Source organism: Heterodontus francisci, chromosome 15, assembly GCF_036365525.1.
Source record: "Heterodontus francisci isolate sHetFra1 chromosome 15, sHetFra1.hap1, whole genome shotgun sequence".
Lineage (NCBI taxonomy): Eukaryota > Metazoa > Chordata > Chondrichthyes > Heterodontiformes > Heterodontidae > Heterodontus > Heterodontus francisci.
The window spans coordinates 15,165,931-15,186,919 of NC_090385.1; the positions used below are offsets into that span (position 1 = coordinate 15,165,931).

Below are 20,989 nucleotides of genomic sequence, written 5' to 3' on the forward strand. Positions count from 1 at the left end.
GTTTATCGCTCCAATATTTTCAACTCAATCTTTGAAAACTGCCATAGATAATCCACAGCAGAAAATGAGGGTCATTTTTAAAGTCACGCCCATTTTGGAAAGAATGATAGATTGGTCGGAGAAAATATTGGAGAATCCCTGATGACCCATGACCCCTATTGCAGTTTCAAAGCAATATTCATATTCTGCAAATTCATTTATGTGATTTGTTGGGAATGAATTGTATAGTATTTAATCTTTATTAATTTGGGTCTTCTTTTGAAGGTATAAAATGGGTGAACGATGCCTGTTTTATGTCCGATTTCATCCCAATCATTTCTTTACTTAAACCCAAAAAGAAATCAGATGAAAGGACACGATCTTTGCACAGTTGTTCTAAGTCTAGTATAAGTAAATAGATCGTCTCTGAAATTAAATCCCTTGAGTTTCTGGATTACCTCTGCCAGGATGATCTTCATGAGGGCCTTTCAACACCAGGGGAAGCTATTGCTACTACACCTGTGGCTCCATGATGGCCATCATTGTCTTGAAGAATTGGTTTATGTTGTCCACTGCTTGACCCTGCCTGATTACACCTTCTACAAATAAAATGGACCTATTCTGAATCAGGAGCTACAACTAATGTACAGACTTTAAAATAGATCAAGCTAGGTTGGTAGGTGTTAAAAACTGCGAAGCTTTGCACGAGTTATAAAGAACTAGGTTTAGAATGACGAAATGCAATTCAAGAAGAGATTTACTTTCAAGAACCTTGTTTAAAGAGCAACAGGCAGATATCAGTTGCTTATAAATGCCAAACATGATTTACCATTTTTTTTCTTATCATAGAATCATAGAGTTAAAGAATGACACCGCACAAAAGGGAGCCATTTGGCCATTGTGCCTATGCCAGTTCTTTGGTACAGCTTTCCAATTATTCCCATTCCCTTGCTCTTTCCCCATAGACTAGCAGTTCTCCTCATCGCAGTCCTGAAAGGTTTACCTCATATCCTTAGACTATGACCCCTGGTTCAGGACTCCCCCACCATCAGGAACATCCTTCCTGCATCTACCCTGTCAAGTCCTGTTAGAATTTGTTAGAATCTTCTGCAGTGTTGTTGAAACATGATTGAACTAAATCTTAGTCAGCTTCAGTCAACTTTCTACAGACAACCAGTTCTCAAGTGCACTCCTGAAGACTTCTAGTTAATCCTAGGTCTGGGTTTCTGTTCTCTTGAAAAGAAATGTCTGAGGGGAGGTCTTTAAAATTATGAAAGGTTTTGATCGAGTAAGCAGAGAGAGAATGTTTCCATTTGTGGGGAAAAGCAAAACTAGAGACCATCAAATATACGATAGTCACCAAGAAATCAAATAGCAATTTCAGAAGAAACTTTTTTACCCAGAGACTAGTGGAAATGTGGAACTAGCTATCACAGGGAGTGGTTTAAGCGAGTAGTACAGATACATTTAAGGGGATGCTGGACAAGCACATGAGGGAGAAGAGAATGAATGGTTTGAAACAAAGAAATAGAACCATAGAAAGATTTATGGCACAGAAGGAGACCATTCAGCCCCTTGTGTCTGTGCTGGCCGTATAAGAGCAATCCAGTCTAATCCCATTTTTCAACTCTGTAGCCCTCTCGGTTACGCCACTTCAAGTGCATATCTAAGTACTTTTTAAATGTGATGAGGGTTTTTGCCTTTGCCACCCTTTCAGGCAGTGAGTTCCAGATAACCGCCACCCTCTTGGTGAAAGCATTCCTCCTCAACTTCCCTCTAATCCCTCCACCAATTACTTCAAATCTATGCCCCCAGGTTATTGACCACTAATTCCAGGTATCAATCTCGTAAACCTCCTCTGAACTGCCTCCAATGCATTTACGTCCTTCCTTAAATAAGGAGATCAAAACTGTACACAGAATTTGAGATGTGGTCTCACCAATGCCCTGTATAACCACTTTATACTGCTTATTTTTATTTTCAATTCCTCTTGTAATAAAGGATAGCATTCCATTAGCCTTCTTTATTTCTTGCTGTACCTGCATACTAACTTTTGTGATTCATGCACTAGAACACCTAGCTCCCTTTGCACCCTGGAATTCTGCAGCCGTTCTCCGTTTAAGTAATACTCAGCTTTTTTATTCTTCCTGCCAAAGTGAACAACTTCACATTTCCCACATTATACTCCATCTGCCAGATTTTTGCCCACTCACTCAACCTATCTATAATCGGTCGGCAACCTCCTTATGTCCTCTTCACAACATACTTTCCTACCTATCTTTGTGTCATCTACAAATTTAGCTACCATGCCATCGCTCCCCTCATCTGAGTTATTGATATAAATTGTAAAATGTTAATGCCCCAGCACAGACCCCTATAGGACTCCACTCATCACATCCTGCCAATCAGAAAAGGACCCATTTATGCATACTTTCTGTTTTCTGTCAGCCAGCCAATCTTCTATCCATGCTAATATGTTACCCCCTACACCATGAGCTCCTACTTTGCGCTATAACCTTTTATGTGGCACCTTGTCAAATACCTTCTGGAAATCCAAGTACAGTACGTAAATGGGCTCCCCTTTATCCACAGCACATGATACTCCTTCAAAGAACTCCAATAAATTGGTGAAACATGATTTCCCTTTCACAAAGCCATGCCATGTTTATACTCTTTTACTTTACACTTGTACTCCTGGTCTATCTTTTTCCTTTTCCACAACTACTCTAAATCTAATTTAATTATGAACACTACCACTAAAATGCTCTCCCACTGATACTCATTCCACATGTCCAGATTCATTCCCTAAAACTAAATCCAGAATTGCCCCCTCTCGTGTTGGGCTTGCTGCATACTGGCTAACAAAGTTTTCCCAAATACATTTTAAGAACTCTACACCCTCTGTACCTTTTACACTGAATTTATCCCAGTTAATATTAAGGTAGTTAAAATCCCCTACTATGAACACCCTTTTGTTTCTGCATTTTTCAGCAGTTTCCCTCCATCTTTGCTATCCTATCTTCCTCTGACTGGGGGTCTATAGTATACTCCCAGCAGTGTGATTGCCCCTTTTTTGTTCATCACTTCAACTCATATGACTTCATTTGATGCTTCTTTTTGCATATCATCCCACCTGACAGCTATAATTGTTTCTTTAACTAATATTATATCATTTCTTTTTTTAATCCCCCTCTCTATCCTGTCAGAAAACCCTGTAACCAGAAATGTTGAGCTGCCGTTCCTGCCCTTCTTTAAGCCACACTTTAGTAATAGCTATGGTATACTTCCCTTTGTCTATCTGTGCCCTCAGCTCATCTGCCTTATTCACTAGACTCCTTGTGTAGTGTTACAGTGTTTTGAAATTGCAATTGCATTGTGTACACTTGGGGCAGCCATAGAACACATATGCTAGCAAAGGGAAAGTGAAAGTAAAACATAATAAAGAAGACTCCATTATGTTGAACAGCCTGCAGTCTCTATCTCACATATCTTTGACTAAACTCGGCTAAACCTCAGTCCAGTCCCGACAGGCATCACACCTTGAATTGAAGTACATACCATTAATCACCGAACAACTTCTTTGTTGTCTATTTTCTAGCCTTTGTTTCCTTGACCTTCCATACTCACTTACTAATTCCATGCTGATAGAGTTAGACGAGGAAAGATGGGAGGAGGCGCAAGTGAAGCATAAACACCAACATGGACTAGTTGACCTGAATGGCCTGTTTCTGTACTGTACATTCTATGTACTCCCTTGGAGTTAAAATTCCCTATAATGCACAGAATAAGCATTAGATGAACAAGCATCACAGTCTGTGATTTTACAAGCAATTTAAGGTTGACTGTAGCTGACAAAGGTTTAAAAATAATGGGGCAAAAGATCCTGATGTAGACTAGAAGAATTTTAAAGTCATGAAGAATCCTGAGTGGACAAGATATTCACCATTGCCAGAGGTTTCATCTAGTGCTGATGTACGCTCAGCCGAGACTGAGATTAAATATTCCAACGATAGAAATACTTTTAAAAGCAAATGTATAAAACACACAATTAATATATCATTCTGCACTGTAACAATCTGTGTTTCTGTGAAAAAACTGCATTAATATATTAACATAAAACATTTATTGATCTGTTAGTTAAAATAATTCTAATACAGTGTGTTTTACAAGCTCCTGTAGGTAATAATGTAGTAGTTGGATTTTCTATTTATGGCCGGAATTTTATGTCCCCCAAAATGAGCAGGCTGGTGGTGGTAGTGGGCCCCCCCTCCCACCACCACCACCACCACCAGCCTGCTACCTTTTTTAAGGAGCCATCCTTCATCTTCTTCTGATGGCTTGGTGTAGTCCCAACATTGGCCACTGCTCCCAGTGACGCTGCTGGGATAAGAGCTGCTGGCCCGCTGATTGACAGGCAGCTCCATTAAGACCAATTAAGGGCCCGTGGAGCGCAAAATCCCAGTCTGCCTCCCCAGGCTTGGCAAATGCGGGCTTGCTACCGACTTTTCGGCCGATGGATGGGGTCTCCCACCTAACGAAATATTGCGGCCCATGTCTCTTGATTGTGAATGCTGCAATATTAGGATGAAATCTGAGCCCAATAAGTGAAGGCTAAAGTCTGACTTGTTAAATTACGATATGATTTTTCTGTTGAGAATTGAGTTGATAGTCAATCACCTTGTCATGTACTGTTATTACCAGAAACAGGAAATACTTTGCTTCCTTTTTATAACTGCGCAGTATTTATTAGTAGTTATGGAAAAGCCTAAGGACTAGTTGACCCTTCCTCCTGATAGGTGCCATATTGAAGCATGAGCCTATATAAGGGAACAACATGTTATTCCTAACCATCATCAAGAGTTTTCTGTTCATATTACGTTAGAATATATTTATATATTTAATAGAAACAGCCATGTAGAGGTTACTGTTGTGTTTTGTCCTTTTTTTGATAATTACACTTTCTATGTTATAAACTATAATGTATTTTAGAATCACCAACAGCCTGATTGAGTTATTTGTGTTTGGTTGACAAATGAGGGACAATTAAGTTACTTATCTTAAATATTTGGTCACAAATCCATTTCAGATTTTGAAGACACATAATGTGCAGAATATATTATCCGTCTTTCAGGTGAGCTTGGGCATGTATTGGTAAAAGTCTGAGGAGAATATGTTATTTTATTGATAGGTTAGAGTTACCAAATGTTATGTCAACAAAGTTCACAGTTAAGAGTATTATTTGACATAAATTTGTTATAATCTCATATCACATATCTATTGGGAGCTGCATTGTTTTTGAGACAAGAGTCAAAGGATTACAGAAGGAGGCTAATTGGTCCATTGTTCCTGTGCTAGCTCTTTGAAAGAGTTAGACAATTTTTCCACTCTCCTGCTCGTTCCACACAACCCAGCAATTTTTTCCCTTCAATTATTCTTCCAATTCCCTGTTGAAAATTATTATTGAGTCTGCTTTCTCCACCCTTACAGGCAGTGCATTGCAGATTATAACAACTTCCTTTGGCAATTACCTTAAATCTATATCCTTTGGTTACCAACCCTTCAGCTACAGGAAACTGCGTTCTCTGCATATAAGGGACCAATAAGCTTACCATTGCAAAACAATGTTTGTGCTTTGCTGCGATCAACTACTTGTGATTCTGTTATCCTCCATTTGTTCCAGACCTGATGTACAGAGTAGAACTTGCAGGTGGCTTGGGAGCCATCCTTCTCCTGATCACCTTTCTTGTAACTATATACAAATGCTACAATATTGAAATGATGCTGTTTTACCGGAGCCATTTTGGAAGTGATGAAACAGAAGATGGTAAGTAGGCGCACATTTTAATGGTATCTTACTTCTGCGATGATATATGGCAATTCATGTGTTGGGAGGCAACATACTTTTTCAGGAGTTTGGTTATTACACATTGCGGTCGTGATTTTATTTTTCTGCAAGCTCAGGTCCTCACAGGGCATTCATGTAACCATTTTTCATCTGAAAATACAAGTGAGATAAAATGTTCTATTACCTAAAAGAGACGGTTTCTTGACATGCTTCTATATACCATATAATACTTTAATTTAACAAAATGTCTAACCATGCGCTGCTGTTATATTTTTCATAACACCAATCACACTACTGCAGCTTTTGTGTTGTGCTTTACTTTGCTACATGACGACTCGAGCAGCAAAACATTTATGTTGACAAGATAGGTTTTTAAATTCTTTGGCCTTGTTCTAATTTTTTAATTCTGTTTTCCCAAGCCCGTGCTGGGTGGGCACTGAAAGTGACCATCAATTACTAAAGCCTGCAAAAAGAAGAAAATTATTGCTTATAAATGATATACTATAGAAGTTTTGTGTCATGTTGCTATGCATTAAGGAGTGAAAGCTATCAGGAACAATCTGCTTAGATATCTAATTATCATAAAATCCAAATTTTGAAAAGCACCTGTCTATAAGTCATTCTTTTGACAGCCATTTTTGTGTGAAACAAATAGTTACGCCAATTTATAGGAAACTTCCTTAGAACTGAAACGGGTGGGACATTTAAACTATGTTGTATGGTGGATGGCCTCTTCATACACTCAAATCATTTATTTACAGGTACCTAGAGGATCTCTTATGCTTCTCTGACTTCTAAAGCAGAGAATGATTTGGTTTCTTTGCTTATTTGTTCCGCAGGATTTAAGTCTGACTGGCAATAATATCAGCATTACCACTTCAATACTTTTAGATTATGCTAGCAGATTTCCTGTGACATTGCTCATGGTCAGTCAAAGTTGCACATTGAAGTGTGATAGCTGAAGGATAAAAGGAAATAAGTGTGAGGGTTACAGAAAGTGTATGCTGTACACAAGACTTTGAATATCTGTGATAATATATTTAATGTTTGACCGTTGTTTACTTTGTATGTCATAAATGCTGCACAAGAGTTCTATTTTCCGAGTGCTCAGTGCAAATGTCTTCAAACCAGACTAAACCTGATGTTCTCCTGTTTTTAAGTGCAGAAGGGAGTTCTTTATCAGGTTGAGTAAAATAATAGCAGTATCAAAATACAGAAACAGGCTTGCAGCCAGTACAGTAAGCCATATGCTTTGGCAGTAGTAACTAGTCCTGTTTTAGCTGGATTCACAATGCATTCAGTAAAGTTAGACAGAAGGATCAATAATCGTGGACATCTGAAATAAAACTAGAAAATGTTGGAAATGTGAAAGAGGAAGACAGATTAACTTTTCAGCATTTTTTTTGCTGTGTCTTTGTATACAGCTGAACAGAGCTTAATCATCTAAAATTAAACAAATACTTATGTTGTATATAATAACATCTTCAATTCCCAGCAGCCAAAATTCTAGAACCTCACATTTGGTAACAATACACCTGCTTTTACCTGCTATGGAATGTGAAAAGAGACTGAGCCAAGAGTCTGCAACTGTTTATTATCAGACTGTGCTGTGGATTGTCAAGTCAAACTCTGCCAAGACAGCCAAAGAATGACTTTACTCTTCCAGAATCCCAACAATTTCCAGGCACAGTAACTCTAATAGGATTCTTAGTCCCATTGTGGAATGTGTTGTTTAATCTTTACTGATATAGCAGCTTGCATGTTCATACCCAGCTCTCAGGAATTCATAAACAGGTGACTAGAGTAATCATTACTGATCCGAGAAGGCTTTTTTTCAGGACTTCTTTGTTACTTTGAAATAGAATCGTAGAATCATTGAAAGAAGCCACTTGGCCCATCGAGTCTGCAACAGCCGATTTTAATAAAAAGCCACCCAGCTTCATCCCATTTTCCAGCATTTGGTCCGTATCCCTGCAGGTTACAGCACTTCAGGTGCACGTCCAGGCACCTTTTAAATGAGATGAGGTTTTCTGCCTCTATTACCTATTCAGGCAGTGAGTTCCGGACCCCTACCATCATCTGCATAAAATAATTCTTCCTCATCTCCCCTCTAATATTTCTACCAATCACTTTAAACCTATGCGCCCTAGTCACTGACCCCACTGCTAAGGCCCTTCCCATCCACTCTATCCAGGCCCCTCACAATTTTGTACATCTCAATCAAATCTCCCCTCAGCCTACTCAGTTCCAAGGAAAACAACCCCAGCCTGTCCAATCTTACCTCATAGCTGCAAGTTTCCAGTCATGGCAACATCCTGTTACGACCTATAAAATTCTAACAGGACTAGACAGACTAGATGCAGGGAGGATGTTCCCGATGGCTGGGGAGTCCAGAACCAGGGGTCACAGTCTCAAGATATGGGGTATGCCATTTAGAACTGAGATGAGGAGTAATTTCTTCACCCAGAAGGTGGTGGCCCTATGGAATTCTCGATCGCAGAAGGCAGTGGAGGCCAAGTCATTAAATATATTCAAGAAGGAGATAGATATATTTTATAATACCAAAGGGATCAAGGGATATGGGGAGAAAGCGGGAACAGGGTACTGCATTAGACGATCAGCCATGATCTTTTTTGAATGGCGAAGCATGCCCAAAGGGCTGAATGGCCTACTCCTGCTCCTATTTTCTATGTTTCTATGACCAAGGCGGGAGGAGTGCATTGTCTTTTCTAGTTCTACTTCTCCACAGGTCACAGTGGAACAGTGGTTAGCACCGCAGCCTCACAGCTCCAGTGACCCGGGTTCAGTTCTGGGTACTGCCTGTGTGGAGTTTGCAAGTTCTCCCTGTGACCACGTGGGTTTCCACCACGTGCTCCGGTTTCCTCCCACAGCCAGACTTGCAGGTTGATAGGTAAATTGGCCATTGTAAATTGCCCCTAGTGTAGGTAGGTGGTAGGAGAATGGTCGGGATGTGGCAGAGAATATGGGGTTAATGTAGGATTAGTATAAATGGGTGGTTGTTGGTCGGCACAGACTCGGTGGGCGGAAGGGCCTGTTTCAGTGCTGTATCTCTAAATAAATAAATAAACATTTTATTTTAAATGTTTACCTAGTTACCGAGGCAATCAATCATATACTCTACTCTTTATCCCAGAAAAAAATAGCACCAACCAGGTTTCTTTAATAGGCAACAAAATTATAACTTTATTATCAAACAACACATAACCAATAATGAAGCAAAGCATTATCACACAGATTGAAATATGAAAGTTTCCCTTTTTAAATTGCCCACACATAAACCCACAGACACACTGAAAAAATACAAACATTTTCTCTGCAGAGGTCTGTTACAAACAAAAGGCAAAAAAAAAAGAATACTTTGGCCAAATACTTGCTAATTCTTGAAGACAAAAGAGAAGGTATGGAAAGATATCAATTGTTACTTTTTGGTCTGGCATCTCAAATACACATAAACAGCTGTCACTGGGTTTTTCTAGGGCAGTACTTTTCAAGCACTGTTGAGGATCAGTTTGGCAGACCTTTCAGGAGAAATGCAGCATCAGTTTCACTATTTCTTACACTGGATGTTCTCAAAGAGATGGTAGAGGGTGAGCTGATGGTGGCTGCTCTCTTGGCTGGTTTTCTCCAACTGTTTTCAAAACAGTTCACACCCCAAAACATTGTCCAAAGCAAAACCAAAAACAATATCTCAAGAGTCAAGCCTCCTGATCCCTATAAATCTTGACCTGTCACTTCTCTGTACACATCTTCCGCAGGTAACCAAGGTTTCCGTTGTTTACTGCTTAAAGCACATGACGTCCAACAAGGCTGTTTTTAAACAACATCTCAGTGTCCTTTCAATGAACTATCAACAACAAAACAAATTCCAGCTTCTATGAAATATTCAGCCTTTCAAGGAATCCATCTTCACAATTTAAATATAAGTCCTCAAAAACATATACTTAACAAAAAATATAGAAGCACTTTCGTAACAATCCTCGTAAATCTCCTGAGTACCCTGTCTAGTGCAATTAAATCCTTTCTGTAATGAGTTTACCAGAACTGCACACAGTACTCAAGTTGTGGCCTAATTAATGTTTTATATAGTTCCAGCCTAACCTCCCTACTCTTACATTCAGTGCCTCAGCTAATAAAGGAAAGGATTCCATATGCCTTCTTAACCTCCTTATCAACCTGTCCTGCTACCTTCAAGAATCTGTGGACATTCACTCCAAGGTCCCTCACTTCCTCTACACTTGTCAGTATTTTCCCATTAATCGTATATTCCTTTGCCCATTTGACCTCCCCAAATGCATGATGTCACACTTCTCTGGGTAAAGTTCCATTTGCCACTTTTCTACCCACCTGACCAGTTCATTGATATCTTCCTGTAGTCTACAGTTATCCTCCTCACTGTCAACCACGTGACCAATTTTTGTGTCATCGGCAAACTTCTTGATCATTCGCCCCACATTTACGTCCAAATCGTTAATATATAACACAAAATGCAGGGGACCTAGTACTCAGCCCTACAAAATGCCACTGGAAAAAGCTTTCCAGTTGCAAAAACACCCATCAACAATTACCCTTTGTTTCCTGCAACTGAGCCAATTTTGTATCTGGCTTGCTACATTCCCCTCGATCTCATCAGATTTTTTTTAACCAGTCTGCCATGTGGGACCTTGCCAAAAGCCTTGCTAAAATCCATGAAGAGCACATCAACTGTACTATCCTCATCAATCCCCCTTGTTATTTCCTTAAAAAAAATCAATCAAGTTAGTCAGACACGACCTTCCCTTAACAAATACATGCTGACTATCCTTAATTAATTCATGCCTTTCTAAGTAACAGTTTATCCTGTCTCTCAGAATTGATTCCAGTAATTTGTCCACTACTGAGGTTAGACTGACTGGCCTGTGATTATTCGGTCTATCCCTCAATCCCTTTTTCATGAAATACTCCACTTCTTTCAAATATGATCCATGTTTTCCATGGGGTTTTGCACTATTATTGTTTTTATATTGTGTAACATGTCCAATCTATCTAAGTTTCCCGTAAACAATGATTGACACACATGACTGATGCCCTCAGGAGGTCATAGTTCAAGCCCCATTATACTTGATTACATAACCTAGATGGCCACTTCAGTGCTGTACTGAAGCAGTGCTGCATTGTTGGAGGTGCCAAACTTCAGATGAGACATTAAACCAAGCATCCTTGCCACTATTCGAAGAAGAGTAGGGGAGTTCTCCCCAATATTTGTCCCTCAACCAACATCTCCAAAACATATTAATTGACTATTTATCTTATTGCTGTTTGTGGAAGCTTGCTGTATGCTGTTATGACCAGGTGTGAAAGGGATCTAGGGGTCCCTCTCAGCCTTCACCTGGTCTTACTGTAACAGGGTTTTATTTTTAAACATAATGTGTTTTTAGCTCCCCCTTAGTGAATCCTTGTTCACCACTTTCCAATTATAAGGCAAAAAAAACAGCATAAACAGGTTTTCTTAGGTTTAAAGAAGAAAGGTTGAAATTTATTAAACTTAAACTCTAATTCGGTTAATGCCTATGGATACACTACGCGCCCACGCTAGCATGCATACGTGATGCACACATGCAGATAGAGACAGAACAGAGTAGAAGAAATAAAGTGGAAAAGTCTGAGGCAATCTCTGAAGAGGGTTATAGTTACCGATCTTTGAGCTCACTGTAGAGTCCTTGATTGTAGGTAGATCTTGCTAACCATTGGGGCCCAGTATTCTTCTTAAACCTTGTTTGTTGTAGGAGACTTTTCTCTCTCGGGGTTCATGTGTCTTCAGTGGATTTGGAATTCCATGAGAAAGAGATAGGAGCAGACAGGAGAGGCTGTGGTGAGCCAGCCAGGAGAGGTCTTTTCAGTCCAGGAGCATACAGACATTCTGTTCAAACTCTCTGTGGTTAGTTCAAAAAACCCAGGAATAACCAGTTAGTCATGTGACCAGCTGGTCCAACCAATCCTGGCCCCTGTGGATTGCATCACCCCAGCAGGCCCTGGAATGCGCTTCCCCACACCCTCACTGTCCAGTGATCAACATCCATTGTGGATTGAATGTGTCAAGGAATGGTCCTTTGTCTACACAAGCACCGTCTGTTACTATGCAAATGTTTTCCCCTGCCACGGTTGATCTGTTCAACAAGTCATTTCCTCACTCCAGCAACAGTTAAAAATCAATGTTCATATGACAAAACCAATGTGCCTCATTCTTGGCAGGTGGGGGCCTGCTTGACACCTCCACACCCAGCAGAATGAAATGCAATCTGAGAAAAGCGCATTTCATTAAAAGGGTCGAGAGAAAATATAAGATACAAAAAAAACATGCATTTCTCTCATTTATTCCCATTCATTCATAAATCCTAAAACTTAATACAGCCTGTCTTTTCTTGGTGCCAGTGCTGCTTCAATTGCCCTCTTTTTGGCATCCCAGTAAACATCTGGTTCTTTGGGGAAGTTTTTCTTCAGTTTGCCCATTTCCATGGCTGCCTAGGGTCTTTGAGATGGTTTGGTTTAATTTGCCCTGAGTTTTTTTCAGGAGAGTCAGTTATAGCAGGTCTATCCTGAACTCTCTTCCAGTGCTTTGCTGAGTCATGCAAAGGCCTTTGACCTCAGGGAATGCGTAGCTCTCTTTCCTTCTGACTGTGGGGGGGGATTCCTTGCCAATCTCCCTTTTGTCCTCTGGGCCACTGCTGCCTGCAGGTATTTGTGCAGACTCTACTGCACTCCCCTGTGGCACTTCGACTAGGCGAGACATCACCCTCATGGTTTCTCTTCCCCTTAGAGGTCTTTCTTTGTCTCTGCAGTTTCCTGTACATGCCATTAGCCACTCGGGTAGGGTGCTTCCAGTGTCTGCATTTACATAGGAGGATGTGGCTTCTAACTTGTCAAATTTTTTGGGGCTGGCTGACTGGACAGTAGGGGTTTTCATCTGGGATTCCTCCCGGACCTCTTTTAACCTTCCCTCTTGGTCACCTTTTCCTCTTCCCTGTCTGACCTTTTGCCAGCCTTGTGCCTGCCTGTTCCCTTTTGTTCTTGGCGAGGGTCCCTTACAGTTCACCAGCACTCTGCTGGAATGTCCTCCTAACACCGGTACAGAGTTTAGGGGTGCAGGTTTCACTGTAGGTTGGGGTTTCCCCTTAACCTGGCACAAGTGACAACTCCTGCAGTACTCCACCAAATCTCTGTGGAGTTTTAGCCAGTCAAACTGCTGTCTTATGCGGGCTTTGGTCTTTCGTATACTGGCATGTACAGCCACTGTAGTCTTGTGGGCCCTTCTTAGTATTTCTCTCCGGTACCTCAGTGGCACCACTGGTAACTGGTGAACTGCTGCCCACTCCTTGCTCTCAGGTCTGTGAAGAGAACTCCATTTCCTCGTCAGTACCTCATTCTTTAAATAGTAGCAATCAGGGACTCCCTCTGCTTCACTTTCAGACTGGTCAGCCTGTGCTATCAGTTGCAATACTGGGTCAAATCCTGAGCCTCAGCTAGGGAAAATCCATTTAATTCATTCCCTGGTTCTCTGAACTTTCCAAAGTCTCAGACAGACAGACCTGGTCATCTGCCTGCAGTGCCAATTCAGTCTCCTCTGGGAAGCTGGTTTGATCATGGCCTGACCCACCACACATTCAGGGACACTGCAGCAGTCCGTCTCCTGCCACTGTCCTGTCTCTCTGACCTCCTGCAGCCTCTCATTCATGTCTGGGGGGGAGGAGCTATCACCTTCACCCCCGCCAGATCATTACTTAGGTACAGGCCAACCCCATCCACAGGCAAACTAGGGACAATCCCTACAGTCACCGGTCCCGAAACTAGGTTGCACTCCAAGTGCACCCAGTGTACAGGTACAGGCATACACTGCCCTCCAATACCATTCACCACCATTCTGGTGTTCACTGCACTCTCTGGGGGAAAGGTTAGGCCTTTTCCCAGTAAAAGGGATGTAGTGGTCCCTGTGTCTCTGAGAATTACTATGGGCTTGCTTGCCCCACTCAAGGGGTATGGGGTTACTTTCCATTCAGGCACAATACCCTGATAACCTTCAGGAATTTTCCTGCAATGGCAGCCATGAGCTTCCTGGGTCTCACTCTTACTGTAGTCAAAGCCACAGCTTGTTCTGCTGTGCTTTCCATCAGGTTCCATCTTCACTGATTAACCCTACAGGTTTTCCCTTTAGTTTCCAGCAGTCAGCTTTTAAATGCCCTGCTTTATTACAATGGAAGCACACAGGTCTCTGGGTCTCACTCTTACTGCTCACAGCACCTTACCTTGGGTTCCTATCACCTTCCCACCCTTTGTCCTTTGCGGATTTGTGGGGGTGATTAGGAAAGATTGTCTCCTGGGAAACCGACTTATAAATTAAAGCAAACACATCAGCCAGCACGGCCGCTTGCCGGGCTCTCTGAATCCGCTGCTCCTCTGCATGGGTCTTTATGGAGAGTGGGAGAGAGTGTTTAAATTCCTCTAACAGAATTACTTCTCTAGATTTTCATAGCTGAGCTGTACTGGTCAAAAGCCAGCTGCTTACTTCTTTCAAACTCCAGATAAGTTTGATTAGCTTGCTTCTTGAGGGTTCTAAACATTTGGCGATAGGCTTCGGGTACTAATTCACATGCCCTGAGGATAGCACTTTTTGTCAGTTTATAATTTGATGAACTCTCATCTGGCAACAGGGAATAAACCTCATGGGCTTTTCCGGTTAGCTTGCTTTGTAATAAAAGAAGCCAAGTCTCAGATGGCCATTGTAGCTGACTTGCCAGTTTCCCAAAGGACACATAAAATCTTCTACATCCTCCTCATTGAATTTGTGAATTAGTTGAGCATGTTTTAACAATTCTGTAACCAGCACTGAATTACGCTCCTCTATATTGGCCATGCTTTCACTGGGGTTACTCTGTCGCCCCCTAGTTAACTCAAGCCACTTCAGCTTGCTCTCTCCCTCTTCACATTCCTCCTGGAATATTCTTTCTCTTTCCCTCTACTCTCTCTCTTGTTCCTCCTCCTGTCTTTGTTTTTCTTCACATTCCTTCTGGAAGGCTCTCTCTATCTCCCTCTCCTGCCTTTCTTTCTCTTTTTCCCTTTCCTCAAAGTCATATGACAAAAACAATGTGTCTCATTCTTGGCAGGTGGGGGCCTGCCACATTTCCTGCATTGCAACAGCAACAATATGTCAAAAGTAATCAATTGGTTGCATAGCACTTTGAGATTCCCAAGCACATGAAAAGTCCCATTCACTCATCACCCATGTGCTGACTAACCTACATTGGCTTGAATTTAATCAGTCTCTATCATTTTTGTTGGACCACAGATTAAGGTTTAAGACTGAGGTGTTGGGAATAATTTTGACCTGACTTGCTGGATGGGGTAAAATGCTGATTTTGCACTCTACCCACTATTACCCGCCCTGACTGTAAGAGAAAGTAAAATCATGTAGGGTGTAAACTCAACATTGCACCTGATCCTGTCAGCTTTCGGAAGGGCAGTTTAGATTACTATTTTTCTCATTGACTGTTTCCTTCATCAACCTCAGAACATAAGATCAAGATGATGATAATCCTGTTGTTTCTACAGTCATGAAGTTATCTTTAATGGGTGTTGCTTAGATAGTACAATAGGCAAAAAGTAACAATAACTCACAACTGGTCTCCCGTCTCCACTGTTCACTGTTGAGTACTATTTTTTTCTTTTATTCATTCATGGGATGTGGGCGTCACTGGCCCGGCCAGCATTTATTGCCCATCCATAATTGCCCTTGAGAAGGTGGTGGTGAGCTGCCTTCTTGAACCGCTGCAGTCCATTTGAGGTAGGTACACCCACAGTGCTGTTAGGAAGGGAGTTCCAGGATTTTGACCCAGCGACAGTGAAGGAACGGCAATATAGTTCCAAGTCAGGATGGTGTGTGACTTGGAGGGGAACTTGCAGGTGGTGGTGTTCCCATGTATTTGCTGCCCTTGTCCTTCTAGTTGATAGAGGTCGCGGGTTTGGAAGGTGCTGTCGAAGGAGCCTTGGTGCATTGCTGCAGTGCATCTTTAGGTGGTACACACTGCTGCCACTGTGCGTCAGTGGTGGAGGGAGTGAATGTTTGTAGATGGGGTGCCAATCAAGCGGGCTGCTTTGTCCTGGATGGTGTCGAGCTTCTTGAGTGTTGTTGGAGCTGCACCCATCCAGGCAAGTGGAGAGTATTCCATCACACTCCTGACTTGTGCCTTGTAGATGGTGGACAGGCTTTGGGGAGTCAGGAAGTGAGTTACTCGCCTCAGGATTCCTAGCCTCTGACCTACTCTTGTAGCCACGGTATTTATATGGCTACTCCAATTCACTTTATGGTCAATGGTAGCCCCTAGGATGTTGATAGTGGGGGATTCAGCAATGGTAATGCCGTTGAATGTCAAGGGGAGATGGTTAGATTCTCTCTTGTTGGAGATGGTCATTGCCTGGCACTTGTGTGGCTCGAATGTTACTTGCCACTTATCAGCCCAAGCCTGGATATGTGAAACAGCTGTTAGACCAAAGCAGCTTTGAAAAAGCAGCAGATACTATGTGGTAACTCCCTTTTTTTAAAAAAAAGAGAAGCTGTAAAAATATTGGTGAGGAGCAAGACTGAAGATTGTAAGGATGGGTATAGGCAAAAGATGATTGAATACAATAGGGAGCAGAATGGTTCGTGCTGTTGTCATGGAATGCCTTAGAAAAGCAACTGGACTAGATTAAAGAATAAAGGAATTCAGATAGGTTAGATATTCTAAATCTTTAGTTGTTTGGGAGATCAAATAGGTTTTGTAGAAGGTAGTGTCGGAAAAGTAAATAAATTGGTTGGAGTCTATGGTTAGTGGGAATCGAACAGAAGGAATGTGTGTGAAAGCCCAAGTTACCTTTTCACATTCCATTTGATTTTCTGAGGTATTCTTTCCTCAACTGTTATTCAAACTTGAATGCCAAAACCATTTGGCACTCATCAGTACTGGCATCATTGTTGAGTCTTATTTCTTTCATCCCAATCATTTCCTATTGGCGTTTCTCCGAGACAGTGTCTTGGAATAAAAATTGTGTAAACAATATTCCCAGATAGTTTCTCGCCTGTCCCAAGTGACTCGTGCCTTGTTGCTGTGAGAACAGATTCTTTTCAATACAACGTGTTGGGCTGAATGTCAGAACCATTCCAGACAGTAGTTTATTCATTTACTTAAGTTGATCTATTCTCATGGAGAGAACTGTCAAGAAATCTCCGTTCCGTGTCGAGGAGGAAAGGAACAGTGCTTTGAGTGTTCCTGATGAAAGCCGTTCTCGCTTTTGTAGCAGTAACAAAAGATCGAGATGATAGCACTGAAGTCTGAACCTAACCTAGCTGAAGATACTGCTTCTGATGGTTTTTATTTTATTTATTCGATTGAGTTTTATTTGAAACACTGGCAAAATTCTTTGCAGAAGTGACTGGAGGAGTAGGAACCTCAGGCCTGATAGCAGGACTACCCTTTAAGCAGGGAGTACCAACCGCAGTATCACAACAGATGATGAGGTGGTGCTTTATTTTCATTGTGGACTTTACTCACAATGCAAATATTTATGAAGGATTTTTTTTTCTATTTTTTTTCTGATTACCAGTGTTCAAAAAGGTTATTGACTAAAACAGTCATAATTTTTCCAATTACTCTTGGCTTTATGAAATGGAGGCCTAATTATTAATGTTTGTTATCTCTTTACATTAACATTAGAACCCAGAAAATGATTCCACTTCTGCCCGTCCCCCCATTTTGACCCCATTCAGCTTTGAACATGGCCAATGGTGGCAACTCTATTTTGACGGCAGGAATTGTGAGTTAGATTGAATGGAAACTCTGACACAGTAAGCATATAACTTTATTTAAGGGCTGAATACCTGGAATTGCTAACGGTATTTGTACACTTTGAAAAGTACTCTGGTCAATGTCTTCTTTAGTAGATAAATCACAACAGCTCTTTAGAGTAGCTGCCTATCACTTGCTAAATAGTATTTTGTTTGGGTAATATCAAAATAAATACAGATGAGTTTGGTCAATTAACCCATTTAACTCATCCATCCAGATATAATGAACATTCTAGCATTTATGTGCTTGTTAAATGTTTCTAAAGGAGCCCTTCCATTTACTGATTACTCTGTTGTGAAGGAAAGATCTTGGCATCAGTCATAAATCTTCCTTTCACTCATTTGAACCCAAACAGTATTCTGCTTTTCCCTTTCATGCCAGTTAAACTTATTGCTTGGGATATTAGCAGAGGAACATTTAATACAATAATGTGACAGTCCTCCATCTGTGTTAACACATTTAATTGAAATTTGTTGATGCCTCAGATAAAATATTGGAGACAGGAACGTTACACAAATGAGTTCTGCTAATATTGCCAACAGAACTTTCAAAGTTTTGACTATCTTTTATAACTCTGTGAGGTACCACTTCAGACACCACCTTTCAAAGTTGGAAGGCTCAAGTGTCACCCCTCAGTCTTCCCTCACATACTGTTTTCTTACACTAGGAATCAATCTGGTGGATATTCCTCATGCTGCCTCAGGATTTGAATCTCTTGTTTGTAGTTCAGTGAACAGAACTAGACAGAGTATTCAAGATGTATGGCATCCTTTGACTTACACTCAACTATGACTACCAAGATTAATATGCAACTCTTACCACCATTGACTCGTTACTTTTATTTTTGTTTTCAATTAAAACCACAGAACCTTATAGCGTTGAAACAAAGACATAGGAACAGGAGTAGCCCATTCAGGTCCTCGAGCCTATTCTGCTATTCAATTAGATCATGACTGATTGGTATCGTAACTCCATTTACCTACACTCATATTCATTCATACCCTAACTTAACAAAAATCTATCAAGCTCAGTTTTCTCCTGAATTCATTATTGGATTCTTGTGTTTCAACTAAATTAACAAAGGTGCAACACCACAAGTGGTCATCCAAATATATTTTACTGGTAAACCCATATTACTGCATACTTCCATAGAATCATAGAATTTTACTGTACAGAAGGAAGCCATTTGGCCCAGCATGCCTGTGCTGGCTCTTTAAAGGAGTTATCCAATTAGTCTCACTTTCGTTGTACTTTCCAATGTATTAAGTTTGTAATCTTGGCACATGTAATTGAGTCGCTAGCTCACACACGAACCGGTAGCACTGCCTGGGCTAGGGGAATAGATTGCTTGCATAGCCCCATGATAGGGTATCGTGTGGCAGGCAGTCAACAAATGGAGATAAAAATGAATTAAAAAACAAGGCCTGCGATTTTACACAGTGTACTAAAGTAACTTGGCCGTACCAAGTAGAAATATAAATAATGGGATAGGATTCGCAACCATACTATCAGCGAGTTCTTAGCATAAGGTAAAGCAAATCATTTTGGGGGCTGAAAGGCTGTGATTTTTTTGCTGTTTCTGATGAGTCAGACTTTGATTCACTTTCTGATGGTGGAGGTAAGCTCTTTTAACTGTGAGAACTTCTTTCCCTTTGGTTCAGGAAATTTGACCAATTGACCATTCGGGCAACACCCCAGCTTCCACTGCCTATTGCGCTATTTTAATAAATGTTACTTCATCTCCCATTGTATTGGTCCCTGAGAATAATACTGTCTCTTTCTGCAACTATATATCTCATTCGTTCATTCTTGCCCTCTGGACTTTCTGGGCTGAATTTTACCAGTCCCTTGACACTGCGGGTCGTGGCGGTGGGGGTCAGTAACATTCTGCGGGGAGAGGCCCGCCTCACCTCCGACGTCAACAAGGGCCCGCTGCATATTCCCGGCAGCGGGTTGACCTCGGTGTGCCCCCCCACCCCCCCCCCCGCCCCGCTGCCACATGGTGGTGGGCCCTTCATCAAAATATTTAGATGCACAATAATGACATGCAAAATGAACTTAACAGCAGGCGGAAGCCATCCCACGCCGATTTTATGGGCCCCCCAACGCAGCTCATGCACCTTTGGAACGCCATACGGAGTTCCGAGGCAAGAACCCTGTGGGGATGGGTGAGGTATAAATTTTCAGGGCGGGAGTGGGGAGGAGCGATTGGGTGAGGGGATGGTGGGAAGGGGTTGAAGGTTAAAGGAAAGAAAGTTCGGGGGGAAAGGTTGTTTTGGCAACTTTAATGTTTTTGTGGGGGGGCTGGGCAAATAATACTCTGACTATTCATTGAGGGGGTGGGAGAGGGGAAGTGTGCATAACATTATATTCAAAATTTTAAACACTGAAATGAAAGTGAAAGGCTTGAAGCCCTTTAAAAATGGCGCCGGTGCCTGTGCAGTGGTGCCGGACGCCATTGCTGAGGACGCAGCAGCCGCCCCCTCAAATCATCAGGGGCGGTCGCTCCACCCCTTTATTTAAATGAGTCCCCGTGCCTTCCAAAAAATGTGGGGGTTCTTCGGTGGCACTTTCATGTCGTAAGGCCGCTGTGTTCAAAGCGCACCACCACTAAAATTCAGTTCTCTGCATTGCTCTTTGCCTTTCTATCTGTCTTCAACTCTCTCTCTTTCCCTTTCTCATGGCTTATCTTTTTATCACTGCAGTATCTATCTCTCTGTTTGTCTCTAACACTTTTTTCACTCTGGGTAAGTATCTCATGTTCTCTCCTCTGTCTTCCATGTGGATTTCACAAATGTTCCTTTAGTGATGTATACAATTTCCATCTTTTGCCTTATTTGAAAAACACATTGTATGCAAGAAGATGGTGGACAGCGTGCACTGGGTTGCAAGTGCATACTAGGAATGAGTGAAGAGAGGCTATCCATGAGGTGGCAGAATATCCAAGGGTGAGAGAGAAAGTGAGGTTTGTTGATTCAAACTAGGAGATTGTGTAGCTGGCCAAGATGGGGGGAAGCAGAGGTGTGCAGAACTTGGAATTGATGCATGTGAGGCAATTGGCAGCAGAGGTCAAGAACTGAGAGAGTTTGCAGGATTCTGGGGTTTGGGAGTATGGTCCGAAGGGCAGAGCAAGATATAGGAGACAATTCTGTGCTGCTGTCTGAATACTTAGGGAGCAATCTGGGAGCATTGCAGAGCCTGGAGTCTGCAAGGAATGGGAAGGGTTTGAGATCTGTGAACAACCCAGAGTGATGGGAATACTTGGAGGGAGTTGTGGGTCTGTGAGTTGAGT

The 20,989-nt window shown here is 41.7% G+C and overlaps 1 protein-coding gene across 3 annotated transcripts in view; it reads left to right on the plus strand.

The window, feature by feature from the left end:
* The window catches only part of il1rapl2 (interleukin 1 receptor accessory protein-like 2), a 1,024,957-nt gene that overhangs the window by 976,288 nt on the left and 27,680 nt on the right, over positions 1-20,989 (plus strand). For all 3 annotated transcript variants that reach the window (XR_010976424.1, XM_068047131.1, XM_068047132.1), the window contains one exon: positions 5,660-5,803. Coding sequence is in view for 2 of the 3 variants with exons in the window: in XM_068047131.1 (XP_067903232.1) it covers positions 5,660-5,803 (144 nt within the window). In the remaining variant the exon portion in view is untranslated. The remainder of the gene's footprint in view (positions 1-5,659; positions 5,804-20,989) is intronic.